General features: G+C 34.0%; 1 protein-coding gene across 1 annotated transcript; it reads right to left on the bottom strand.

Moving 5' to 3' along the window:
• Positions 1-5,439: 5,439 nt before the first annotated feature.
• Positions 5,440-5,985, bottom strand: LOC131858999 (uncharacterized mitochondrial protein AtMg00810-like). Its single transcript, XM_059212510.1, has one exon. The coding sequence runs from the start codon at positions 5,983-5,985 to the stop codon at positions 5,440-5,442; it is 546 nt and encodes a 181-aa protein (XP_059068493.1).
• Between the last annotated feature and the right edge of the window lie 8,019 nt (positions 5,986-14,004).

Raw genomic sequence — 14,004 nt, 5'->3', positions numbered from 1 at the left:
CTTGGTGTTCTACCTTCACCATTTGACATTCAAAATAACTTCCCACAAACCTTGCAACATCTTTGTTCATTCCTTTCCAAAAATAAAGGGGCTTGACATTTGTTAATAATTTTGTAACCCATGAATGTTTCGAATATTGCGTTGAATGCACCTCTTTCCAAACTAATTTACTCAAATTTGTTGATTCTGACACACATATACAACCTCTATATCTCAAAAGACTAATTTTGTAACCCCTGGTGTCTCGAATATTGTGTTGAATGCACCTCTTTCCAAACTAATTTACTCAAATTTGTTGATTCTCGCACACACATACAACCTCTATATCTCAAAGGGTAGTTTGAGTCTTTATGGTGGCAAGACAAAAACTTATAATGTTTTATATGTAGAAGGTTTGAAACATAATCTTATGTGTAATTCAGATGTGTGACAATAGATATAGTTTGTCTTTCAATGAGAAGGGTTGTGAATAAAAAAGAAGGATACCAAAGAATTGGTTGTTGAAGGAAGCATAATTGACAGTGATGTATATCATCTAAGTGAAGTAAATGGATAAAACTGTTTTTCATTAAAAAAGAGGAAATTCGGCTTTGGAATAGAAGGATGGGACATATCAATTTTGATGATCTTGTGAGAAGTATCTCAAAAGGAATGGTAAAAAATATGCCTAAGATAAAGAAGCCTTCATCTACAAGATGCAAACCATGCCATGAAGGAAAGAAGATGGAGACTAAATTTTCTACCATGGAATTCTCTACTGCAAAGCTATTGGATTTGATTCATGTTCATTTGTGTCGTCCAATGAGAATAAAGAGTCTACAAGGTGATAGGTATTTCATCATGCTTACTAATGATTATTCTAGAATGTCTTGGATTAGTAATGAAAAGAAAAAGAAAATGCTTCTGAGAAGTTAAAAGCCAATTAGTTAGAAATAAAGATTAGATAGAGGTGGAGAATTCACTTCTGATAGATATGAAGAATTTAGTGCAAAGTATGGAATCCAAAGACAATATTCAACACCTAGGACTAGATAGCAAATTCAAGTGGTGGAAAGAAAGAAATAGATTGTTTAGGAGATGGATAAAACCATGTTAAGGCAAGCACAGTTACCAAATGTTTACTAGAGAGAATCCTATCAAACAATAATATACATCTTGAGCGAAGCTCAGATCGGGCCATGGACAACAAAGACACCATATGAATTGTGGAATGTGATATAAGCATCAGTGAGACATTTCAGAATCTTTGAAATCAAGTGCTACATCAAAAGAGACGAAGGTAATTTGATTCTAGATTTGATGAAGGTATTTTTCTTGGTTATTAAATGACTAGAAAATCATATAGATGTTACAACAAGAGACTGAAGAAAGTAGTAGAAAATGCAAATGTAAGTATTCATGAATCATTGCAACGAAGTGAGACTCTTGAGAAGACGACAATGTTGATTCAACTCATAGAGATGATGAAGACCCTAGAAATGAATCAGAGATAACCAATGAAAAGACTTCAGCATGGTATGTGCAAACGAATTATTAAAAAGATCAAATTATAGGAGATAAGGACAGTGGTGTTCATACCCAAAAAAAATCATAGAGAAAAAATGAACAAGTATATTTGCCTTATAGTCAAAGATTCAACCAATCAATTATGCAAAAGCAAGTAAGGAGAACGGGTGGCAAGATCCTACTAAAGAAGAATTATCTTAGATGAAGAAGAATGAGAAATGGGAGTTAGTCCCATGACCTAAAGGCAAAATGTGATAGGCACTAATTGGGTTTTCGTAAATAAGTTGAATGAAGAAGGTAAAGTGGTCTGGAATAAATCTAGACCAGTATGTAAAGGATATGCTTAAGTTGAAGGTGTAGATTTTGAAGAAACATTTGCTTTGGTAGCTAGAATGGAAGCCATAAGAATTATTTTTGCTCTATCAACATTTTAGAATTCAAAATTTAATCAGATGGATGTAAAGTATACATTTCTAAAAGAGGAACTAGAAGGAGAATTCTACATTGAACAACCGAAAGGATTTTAGAACTTAAACAAACTAGATATTGTGTGCAGATTGAAGAAGGCCTTATATAGACTCAAGCAAGCCTCAAGGGCTTTGTATTTCGGGCTACATAGGTACTTGTAACAACAATGTTCTAGGTGAGGTTGTGCTAATAGAAACTTGTATATACAAATTTATTGTAATCATTTATTGATAGTTGTGGTTTAATGTTGATGATATCATCTTTGGAGGAAATCGTGATAGTTTGTGTACAAGGAGTTTTGAAATTATATGAAAAAAGGATTTTTAAATGTCTATGCTTGGTGAGTTGTATTTCTTTCTTACTTTACATATTTTTCAATCAAAAAAGGTATATTCATTTCTTGGAACAAGTATATAAACGAAATGTTGAACAAGTTCAAGATGGAGGATTGAAAACTGGTAAGAACATTGATGGGTACTGGATATAAGTTGAGTAAGGATGATGATTCAACTCTAGCAAATCAGACAATATATAGATCAATAATTGGAAGACTATTTATATGTGATTGTATGTAGATCAGATATCATGCAAGCAGTCAAATGGTTGCAAGGTTTCAAGAAACACCTAAGGAGACTTACATCAAAGCAGTAAAGAGGACTTTATGGTACCTAAAAGATACAATGAATTTTGGATTTCGGTATCCTAAGATTGAAAATTTTAGTTTCACTGCATATGTTGATGCAAATTGGGTTGGGTGTATTGATCACCCAAAGAGTGCAAGTGGAGGAGCGTTCTTTCTTATTGATAGACTAGTTTCATGGTTGAGTAAGAAGAAAGAATTATTGTCTCTATCTACCACAAAAGACAAATACATTGCAACGGTTTCTTGTTCCACACATTTTTTTATGTATGAAATAAAATCTAAAAGAGATGAAGGTGAAGATTGATGAACCTATTTTATTTCTATGGGATAATACAAGTGATATCAATATGTCAAAGAACCCAATAATGCACTCAAGGAAAAAACACATCACAATTAAGTATCATTTCCTAAGAGATAAAGTTATAAACAAGTAGGTTGGAATTGTTGAAACTAAGAAGAAAATAACACACATCTTCACAAAACCTCTTCCCAAGGATAATTTTGAGTATCTTTGGAAGAATTTGGGAGTAGTTTCTTGAATCAACACTTCCTACCTCAAGAAGGCTTGGTGGTCTTGTGGATTCGTACATATGCATATCTCGTCAAGACTACTAGTACATGGACTCAGGGGAAATATTTCTAGAAGTTGTGCTATGAGAATTGAACTAGTGGACTCAAAAACTTGTTTAGCTTTATCATTGATGTCAAAGGGGGAGAAATTGACTGAAAATGCTAAGAAGAATGGAGATAAGTTACTTCAGATAGGGGGAGTTCTTGGTCTTGCTATATTAAATTTCTCTAATATATGTTTATGTGCCAACAACCTTTTGTTATTTTCCATCAATGACAAAGGGATAAATTGTTGGACATAAGTTCTCATTGATGTCAAAAAGGGAGTTGTCTCAGAGGGAGATTGTTCGATAGATGTTCTCAGTATTGTTGTAGTCATGCTGCTAAATTATACTATATCTAGATGGTTGGAGAATTATGTTACTATCATTGTCATGTTAGAGCATTTTGAGTGTTAAAATAGATCAGATTTTGGAAGTAGAAGAATTTTAGTTTTATTCTTTATTGTTGTTACTCAACTCAGTTGGATATATTTACCAACTTGTCAATAAGGTTACTGCTGACAAGAGATGAATACTAATAATTCAAATGAATCAAACTTGATCTTTTATATATATATATATATATATATTTGAGTATCAATGTCTATGACTTGCACTTTCAATTTTTGTACTTATCAATGACTCGATACTCATCTCAATATATGTAATATTTGGAGGAGGCATGTCTTCAAAGAGTCATGCCTCCACGTGAATCAGATTCATGTGGAGTCATGCCTCTTTGAATAGGCATTCTCCTCTCAATTAATCAGTTGTGTTTAGACAACGATCTAATTACATATGTTAAGTTCTCACTCGATTTACATAATCAATCAACATCTTAGCATAATTCGATTCATAATCAATATAAGATCGATTCATAATTAATATAATATCAGATCGATACATTTAATCGATTCTCATGATAATGATTAATTGTCTTCATCGATTCATATATGATCGATTTACTTAATATAATGCTAGTATACATCACCTATTCTCTTAATCGGTTTATATGATCAAAGTAGATTAATACATGATTAGTTTATATAATCGATTTTCATAATCAACATGATTAATAATTACATATATGACATTAATCATATAATCGATTGTCATGATTAATACATATAATACAATTCCAAATTATGTATATATGTGCATATATATATATATATATATATATATATATATATATAATGATGAAGAACACTTAATATATATATGCACATATATACATAATGATATCTTCCTAATTATTAATCATCCTGACTATGATCAGTAATAGAGATCAATCATGTATATGATTTCATTGATAGGATTACTCCGACCCTCTTAGATAGGGAGGATGATCACAATTTATACACATACGAACCACATAAGGAGTGGTGTAGATATCATCTCATGATATAAGGAGCAATGGTGTACAAATATCAACACTTATGACATTCACGAATGGCTCACAATATCCAATATGGTATGTGCACTAGCATCAACCATATGATGCCTACCATAGGGATCTAAATTTCATGGCATATCCATGGATATTAAAACACTTAACATCCACCATGACATATCTCAGTAATACAACTAATAGATATCAATCTCCATGATACCCATTACTTAGTTGATATTGTTTTAAGATATGAACTATCATGACATGTTCACAGATATCAACCATATGATATCTACCATGATAGATAGTAAAGTTATTGTAAAGTCGTCACTTTGCAATAACTACCAAAAGAATACAACTGATTATCATTTAGAAGTCGTCACTTCTCAATGATGCACACAAGGGCCCATAAAGTCATGAAATGACAAAATGAGTTTATATTAAACATCTTTAGAATATATTAGTACAATAATAATGCTGAGACTCAATCTCAGAATTTACATTTCAATCATACCAAGCTTACCTCTGAAGTGTTCTACCTTTGTTTTGGCGAGAGGCTTGGTGAGAATGTTTGTTGTTTGATCTTTAGTACTAATATACCTCAACTGGATTACCTTTCTCTCCACCATGTCTCTAACATAGTGATAAGGTATTTCAATATGTTTGGATTTGTCATGAAATACTGGATTTACTGAAAGCTTTATACAACTCTGGTTGTCACAGTGGATGATGGTAGGATCTAAGGATTGTCCAAACAATCCTACAAGGAATTTTCTCAACCATACTGCTTCTTGTGCTCCTATAGATGTCACAATGTACTATGCTTCTGTGGAGCTCTGAGCAACTGAAGATTGCTTCCTGCTAAACCAGGATATCATAGCTGATCCTAAACTAAAGCAACACCTTGATGTGCTTTTACGATCCACCACACTTCCAGCCCAATCTGAGTTTGTATATCCATATAAGTTTAGATCTACCTCTTTATACTTTAAGCCATATCCAATTGTTCCACGAAGATATCTCAAGATGTGTTTTGGTGCAACTATATGTAACTGCTTCGGTTCACACATGAACCGACTGAGTGCATTCACAACATAAAAAATATCTGGTCTAGTATTGATCAAATACATCAATGATTCAATCATCTGTCGATAGAGGGTGGAATCTACTGATTCAGAACTTGCACCTGCCTCTCTTAACTTGTGTAAGTTTGTTTCCATGAGAGTGGACATAGGCTTACAATCCATCATTCCAAACCTTTTCAGAATGTCAATAGTGTATTTCCCTTGATTTAAGATAATCCCAACAGTCTGCTGCCATACTTCTAAACCGAGAAAATAGTGTAGAAGCCCTAAGTCCTTCATGTCAAATTTGGATGCAAGGTCTTGTTTACACTTGATGATGAGACACTCTTCTCCTGTGATTATCAAGTCATCAACATAAAAAATAGGAATTAACATATCTCCATTTATTACCTTGAAGTAAAGGTTCGAATCTGCATCATTCTTCGAGAAGCCAAGTCCTGATAGATAGTGATCTATCCTTTCATACTAGGCCTGAGGAGCCCGTTTGAGCCCATACAAGGCTTTCTTCAATTTACAAACATGATAATGTTGTCCATGCACTACAAATCCTTCAGGTTGTTCCAGATAGACTTCCTCCTCTATTACACCGTTTATAAATGCAGTCTTTACATCCATTTGATGGATTTTCCATCCCTTTGATGCAACAATAGCAATCACAGCTCTGACAGAAGTGTATCAGGCAATAGGAGCAAATGTCTCTTCATAATCAATTCCCTCTTTCTGAGAGAAACCTCTGGTGACAAACCTTGCTTTGTATTTTTCAATACTCCCATCTGCAACATGTTTGATTTTGAAAAACCACTTAGAAGACACCACTGATTTGTCCTTAGGCCTAGGCACAATGTCCCATACATCATTCTTGAGAATAAACTTATACTCTTATGTCATGGCTTCTTTCCAGGCTTGATGTTGGAAGGCTTCCTCAACATTAGAAGGTTTTGAATTTATGATTTCACTCATTAGTGCAACATAGCTGGAGAATCTATTAGGTCTTTTACTTTCCCTGAAAGTTCCTTTTGGAGCTGTATAATTTTCAGCCTCCTCAATCATCTTCCTGGCCCATAGTGGTCTTTTCTTAATCAAATTAGTGTCTCTAGGTTCATCAGTATAGTCCATAGGTTCAGTGTGATTTTTGCCTTCAATTGTTTCGTGAGTCTCCCTCTGAATCTCAGAGGAGTGATCTGTTTCATTGTATTGAGGAGATTCATCATTTGTTTCATTAATATCCTTAGATCTTTTGAATGCAATATCCTCTTCAAATATTACATCCCCGTTTAGTTCAATTTGTCTTTGATCAAGAATATAGACCCTATAGGCTTTAGAAGTTTCACTATACCCAACAAAGATTCCCTTTTTTCCAAAGGATTCTAATTTAGATCTTTTCTCCTTAGGGATGTGAATGTAAATAGGACAACCAAAAATTCTTAAGTGACCTATGTCAGGTTTGATTCTTGTGAATGCTTCTTCAGGAGTTTTGTTATCAAGAAAGGAATGTGGACATCTGTTTTGGATATACACAACAACACTAGAGGCTTAGACCCAGAATGAGGTATGAAGGTTCTGGTCATGCATCATGGCTTTGGCTGCTTCTACTATAATTTTGTTTTTCCTTTATGCTACCCCATTTTGTTGAGGGTTGTAAGGAACAATGAACTCCCTCTAAATCCCAACATTATTACAAAAGAAATTAAAGTTTTCAGAGATGTATTCCCCCCTATTATCTGATCTAAGGGTTTTTATACTTTTACTTGATATATTTTCTACTAGAGCCTTGAATTCCTTAAACCTTTTAAGGACTTTATCAGACTCTTTACACTTTAGAAAATATATCCATGTCTTTCTAGAATAATCATCTACAAAAATAACATAATACAAAAATCCTCCTAAAGAGGATACTGACATAGGTCCACAAAAATCAGAATGAACAATTTCTAATACATTTTTGGATTTACTTTCACTACTATGAAATATGCCCTGGGTATTCTTTCCTAAGGCACAACCTTTGCAGATTCCTTCATGTTCTTGAGTTAGCTTAGGTATCCCTGTACCCATTTTCTCTATAGAGGGTAAAGCACAAAAATGAAGATGCCCTAATCTTCTATGCCATAATTCACAACTGTTAGAAGATTCATGAATAAGTGCTTGTGAAGGAGAAGTGCAAATTTTGTACAGACACCCATGTCGAACTCCGATGGTGTGTGCCTTCTTGATATTTGAGTTCTTAGGCCAAGCTAAGACTTTTCCATCCATGGAGGTGATTCTGTATCCCTTGTCTTCAAGAGTTGATATGGAAACCAGGTTGCGTTTGATGCCCGACACAAATAGCACACCTGTTAATTGAAGGGAGATGCCTGATTTAGTTGAATGGTACAGGTTTCGATCCCTTTCACTGGGTTGTTTGAATCATCTCCAATTGTGACTTTCTCATCAGAATTTTCTACCAAAGTGTCTAGGTGCTCTCTAAATCCTATTATATGTCGGGATGCCCCATTGTCTATTACCCAAGTGTTAAGGTTGGTAGATACTTGATTGGAGAGAGCTGCGCAGAATATAAGTTTTTCGGAATCTGAGTTGGCCTTACTGACTTCTGCAATTGAGGCTTGAGGCTTGGGCCTGTCTGGGCACTTTACAACAATATGACCATATTTATCACATCTAAAGCATTGAACTTTAGACAGGTCCCTTCTCCTTTTGAATGAACGCTTCCCGGTTGAGTCCTTGCCTTTCTTCTTCTTGAAGTTATTTTTCTTTTCTCTTTTGTGCGACTGAGAGCTTAGGACTTGCATGTCTTCATTTGTAGAGTTTATTCCAATCCCTCTAGTGACCAATCTTGATTCTTCTTGTATGCAATCGGTTTTTAATCGATCAAATTTGGGAAGTTTGGATCGTGCACTAATCGCTTGAATAAATGATTCCCAAGAGGTAGGAAGCCCATTGAGTGCCAACATGGTTAACTCCTTGCTATCGAATGTGTGACCAATTGTAGATAGTTGGTTCCTTAGCTCCGTTATCCTCATGAAATATGAAGTGATAGTTTCTCCTTGGTTCATCTTGATATGGTGGAGCTACTGTTTCAGAGCAAGAGCCCTGCTAGTATTATTTATCTCAAACATGTTCTCTAGAGTTGAGAACATTAGATAGGTTGTATTTAACTTTGAGATAATAGGGACGATATGATCTTTTACTCCATCCACTAATAATTTCATGGATTTGTTGTTATTCCTTGTCCATAGAAGTTTCTCATCTTCTTCATTGGGTTCGTGTAATGCCCATACCCTAGTCGGACTTTTAAAACCCGTTTAACCTTGATTGACTTCCTATGTGGCATTCTTGAATGGTAGATCAACCAATATGCAATGTGTAGTTTAGATAATATAAATAAACTGTGCATACTTATTATTGTGCTTTTGCATCGATTTTCGTGTAAATGTAATTGTTTCCTAACCCTTGAGATAAATCTTGAGCTAACGTCTTCATTGAATATGTATATGTATATGCATGCTTGTATGAATTCATGGGTGCAGGAGATTGCAGGTACAACACCGCTTAGGGCAAGGTTCACCTCCTTTGGAACTTGCAAGGTTGAGTATGCTCTTTCATCTTTTGAATTCGGAATTAGTGGTCATATAACGCACGTCTTGCCTTAGCCATGGTTAGGTGAGCATCGTGCGTGGATTCGTGGAGCTTGCCTTTCATTGGGATGCGTGTCGAGAGATTTGGAGGACTACCTCGATTTGCGTGTCTTGCACGAGGTAAGTGAGGTTTGTTATCCTAAGTATTAAATTTAAAATTATGGTTAAGCGTACACATTAGAGATATAGAAATTTAAATAGGTAGCTTATTTATATGATTAATCAGTAATTAAAGAGATTTGCTTTAAATTATTATTGTAGCAAGTTTAAGGTATTTAACTGAGGTTAGTGTGCTCATTTACGCATTTGTAACTTTTATGCATTTGTAGTCGAGAAATTAGAATAAATTAAACTCTTGCATTAGATTAGTCATTTATTTAAAAATATCGCTTTATTATGTTGTAGCGAGTTAATTTAATAGCTAATTTTAAAATAATGAATTTAATGAGATTATGCGTTTTTGGAAAGGAAAAATTTAAAGACATTTGGGGAGATAGCAATAAATTACGCATTTTCGCATTTGGAGGGAAAAGGGAAAATTATTATTATTTAAAAGAAATTATTTCTTCTTACTTGTATAGTTGATAAAATATAAAAGTTTGATTTTCAGTAAATTAAATTAAAGTTGAATATGAAATAGAAGCTTTTAAATTTTAAAAGAAAAATGAACAAGGAGGGAATGAATGATTCCCATTTGGATTTTCATTTATTGTATTTTAGAAATAAAACCCTAAATTCGAAATTGAAATTAGGGCAAAATTAGGGCTTTTTCTTTTAACCTAGTTTTGGGAGACATTTTGGGGGTTCTTGGTTTTGGGGAGTTTTTTTTTGAAGAAAAATGGAAGATTTGGATGGGAGCAGCAGAATGGGAAGCATTTCATCAAGATTCATGCCTGGAAATTGCATTTTGAGGTAGGATTCGTATCTTCTTCTTGATCTATTGTTGAATACAAGATAAAAAAAACAAAAAACAAAAACAGTATGTCACATGAATGTTTGAAGTTAGTTTTTCAGACTCTTCCCAACTTGGTTATTTTAAATCAATCCTTGTTGTTAAAAGATTTTGTGATTCAAACCTGTTAGGAGATATTCTTCCCATAATGGAGATTTTGGTAGAATCTGTAAGATGAACAGGTCTGTGAAAACACAAAACAAAAATATAGAAATAGAAATGACGATGCAAAAAAAAAAAAACGAATGATTTCATCCTTGTTAAAATTTATGCAAAAAAAAATATGGTTTATCCCGGATTGTGAAACAAATCAAAAAAAAAATTAAACAAAAAAACAAAGGGGTAAATTTAGGGGTTTCGGGGGGGGGGAGCCGAAGCTCAACCCGCCCCCTCCCCCGCGCGCCGCTCGCAGATCTCTATCGGCGCCCACGCACAGTGGTGGCCGAAGGGGACTGCGTCTCCATTGGAGGCCGCAGCCCCTTCCGGCACCACTGTGTGGGGGAGCCGTAGGGACTGCGTCCCCCATGGCGGATGCAGAACCCCCGGGCTGCGCCCGCCATGGTGGCCGCAGTTCCCTGCGGTTGGGGGCTCGGCTAGGGTTTGGCCGCAAACAGATTTTTTTTAAAATTTGCTTTTTTTTTTTGTGTTGTTCGATAGTTATTAAATTAGTTTTGTTTTGTAAGTTAAAAATTGGTTTTAGTTGGTTTCTTTTTCTACAATAAAAAAAAAAGATGCTTATTAATATCAATATATTATAAGCAATATTTGATATTAAAATTCGAATGGAGAAGTATATACAATCAAAAAAAAAAGGATGCTTATTAAAATAGATTTAGTTCAAGTATTGTTGTGTTATTTTACACTATCATAAAAAAGGGTTTATTCATATAAATGTATTTTAGGCAATATTTTATATTAAAATTTGTGTTGAGATGAAAATTGTAATAAGTGATAAATGTTCATAATAGATATGTTTAAAATATGTGTTAGTACAGGTAACCATCTAATCTGTATAAATATATATAATGATATGACCTATATTGATTTGGTCTTGTTGAAATATAATATGGAAATGAGTTTCATTATCTTGGCAATGTTGAAGAGTGCATGTAGGCTTTAATTCTTTTAAGTGGGAAATGTTAGAACTCGCGGTTAGGTGTTAATGAGTAAACCGAAAGGGTGGTGTTAGTCCTTAATTTGTCTTATGTATCCTTGTGCAGTTTAAAGGGGCTAGAGTACCTTTGTAAAACCATCTTATCATTAGTGGGGATCTAGTGTTAACTAATTTGAATAGACGTTTATGTCAATTTGAGAAAATGTTGTATTTACTCGTTAACGTTTGTGCATGATCTATTAATTTGGAAATTTGTTGGGACCCCGTCATCTGTTTTCCTTGGTCTATCCAACGTCGGTCTAGACCCCATTTAAGGTACCACCTGTTAAGGAATCCTTGCCCTTTTTACTTGATGTACTTAGTAGGATCCGTTACAAAAGGGATCATTATGTAATTAATGTCCGAAGTGTCTGTTGTATATTGATTGTAATCGCCTAAGTGGCAAGATTGTAAAGACATGTAATTATGTAACCTTAACTATATTAAATACCAAAAGGGTCTTGCAGTTGAGCAGACCCGGAGATGTAGCCCATCCGGGGTGAACTCCGAGATCATATTCTGTGTCATGCGATGTTTATAGCGTACTTTGTTTATGTTTTAAATTATCTTGATGGTTGTATTCTTGCTTAGTGTAAAGTGTAAATTAAATGAATTCAAATTTAAATGTATAACATTTTTCAGATGGATAAATGTAGTTATTTAAGTTCATAAAACTTGGTGAATCATGGTTATGACAAGCATTTAAAATATTGTAATTAGAGTTGTGGAAAGGAGTATTTTGATAAGGTTAAATGAACGTAGTAATAATGGAAGGAACCTTGCTAGGTTTCTTTATTGGAATAACTTGTTATTAAGTATATAAATGGAATGGATGTAAAAAGGAAACAAAGTTAAAATTTATGTCACCATTCCTAGATTGAAATCTAAAGGTTGAACATCATATCAACATCTATCCTTTTGCCTTAGTGAATGAAATTCACGCCATGTTAATTTTGCTTCATTGCATTGGATGATTTGTTAAGTTATTTCACTCTTTAATCATAACCATTAACCCTCATCAGATTAATTTGATATTCGTGTGGACTCAATTAGATATCCATATTTTTAATCCCTTATAAAAGGAACCCCTCATGATTGCTAAAATTAAACTAAAATGGAAAAGTAATTGATTTGTTGTTTAAACATTAAATCCTAGTAAAAGTATCTCTCTCATTTTAAGATCATTTAACAAGAAGAGAACAAAACAAGAGATATGCAAAAAGATAATTGTATTTTAATCCGAATAGAAGAACGTCATTATGATCTAATTACTTCAATCTTGAAATGTTAAATATTATCTTCCTAACTATATCATAAAGTTAAAGGATGAACTCTTGTGGCTCAAATACATTTTTCATGTAATGATTCTAGCCATCTAGTAGTATTATTTTTAAAACATCAAATGTATCCTATGGCTACTCATATTTTACCTTTCATAATAGAACTTCAACTCATTAGTAGGCTACGCATGATAACAAATGAAGAGCCCTCACTCTACTCATGGAAGTTTAATCCGAAAGAAACAAATTTATCTTATTAACCACACTGTTTAATATTTTAAAGGAGGTATCAAATGTGGGTGAATATTTTAAGATCAAATGAAGGAATCCTCGTTATATTGAACGTAGTTTAACCCGAACGAATGAATCTCATTAGGCATATTTTTAAAACATTAAAGGATGAAATCAATTGTGAATGGATACCACAAAACCAAGGAGTGGACTTCATCACATTAAACACATGAACCCTTTTGGGGGCCCTCTTAACGTAATTATGAAATTAAGTGCATTGAGTAAATGACTCCTCAATGGCCTCCTAACCACCAAAGTAAATGTACGCCTCCAAAAAAATTTAAGATGTCATATCTATGAACACATATGTAATCTAGATCTATGCATTATCTCGTAAGTAAGATATCCAATTTAATGGATCTAATGACGCAAGTTGAGTTAGGTGTAAGGTTAGGTAATCGCGTTGGGAAACCTCTTAGGATTGTTGAGCCTTCCGCTATGATAGCTAAGTTGACAGATAACTCAAATGTATTTTAATGTCGTGCCTAATAATGAATTGAGTTAACTTCAATTTATCTTAATAATGTAACTTTTCATTAACGCTCTAAATAATTATTATAAAAAAAAAAATTTACACTCTATTTGAGTGTTTTTAATTTAAACCCTTAGGGGTTTCCTGGCGGGGCATTACACTTGGTATCAGAGCCCATGTTGCAACACTGGGATCTCTGGTTTCGTTTGTGCCCTTAGTTGGTGTGTGTGTGTCTACCTTATATTGTATGCTTGCCCACCTTGTTGCGAGGGTGTGATTTGACAAACCCTACTTGTGTGTAACATGTGTGATTCACACTTTGTTTTCGCCTTATTGATGTGGGTGTTTTGGAAATAATTATGGGTGTTTTGTCTACCTATTGGGGTCTTGGTCTATGACTTCTCTTCTTTGAAAAGGATTTGTATGTACCTTCATTCTTGCTTTGTTTTACTCTTTGACTAATCCACCTGGGATGGATGTTAATATCTTGAACCTAAAAGTACGAAATGTGTAGTTCG

The sequence above is a fragment of the Cryptomeria japonica genome, chromosome 10 (genome assembly GCF_030272615.1).
Source record: "Cryptomeria japonica chromosome 10, Sugi_1.0, whole genome shotgun sequence".
Lineage (NCBI taxonomy): Eukaryota > Viridiplantae > Streptophyta > Pinopsida > Cupressales > Cupressaceae > Cryptomeria > Cryptomeria japonica.
Note: the sequence above shows the minus strand (reverse complement) of the source record. Positions and strands in the feature narration are given on the sequence as shown.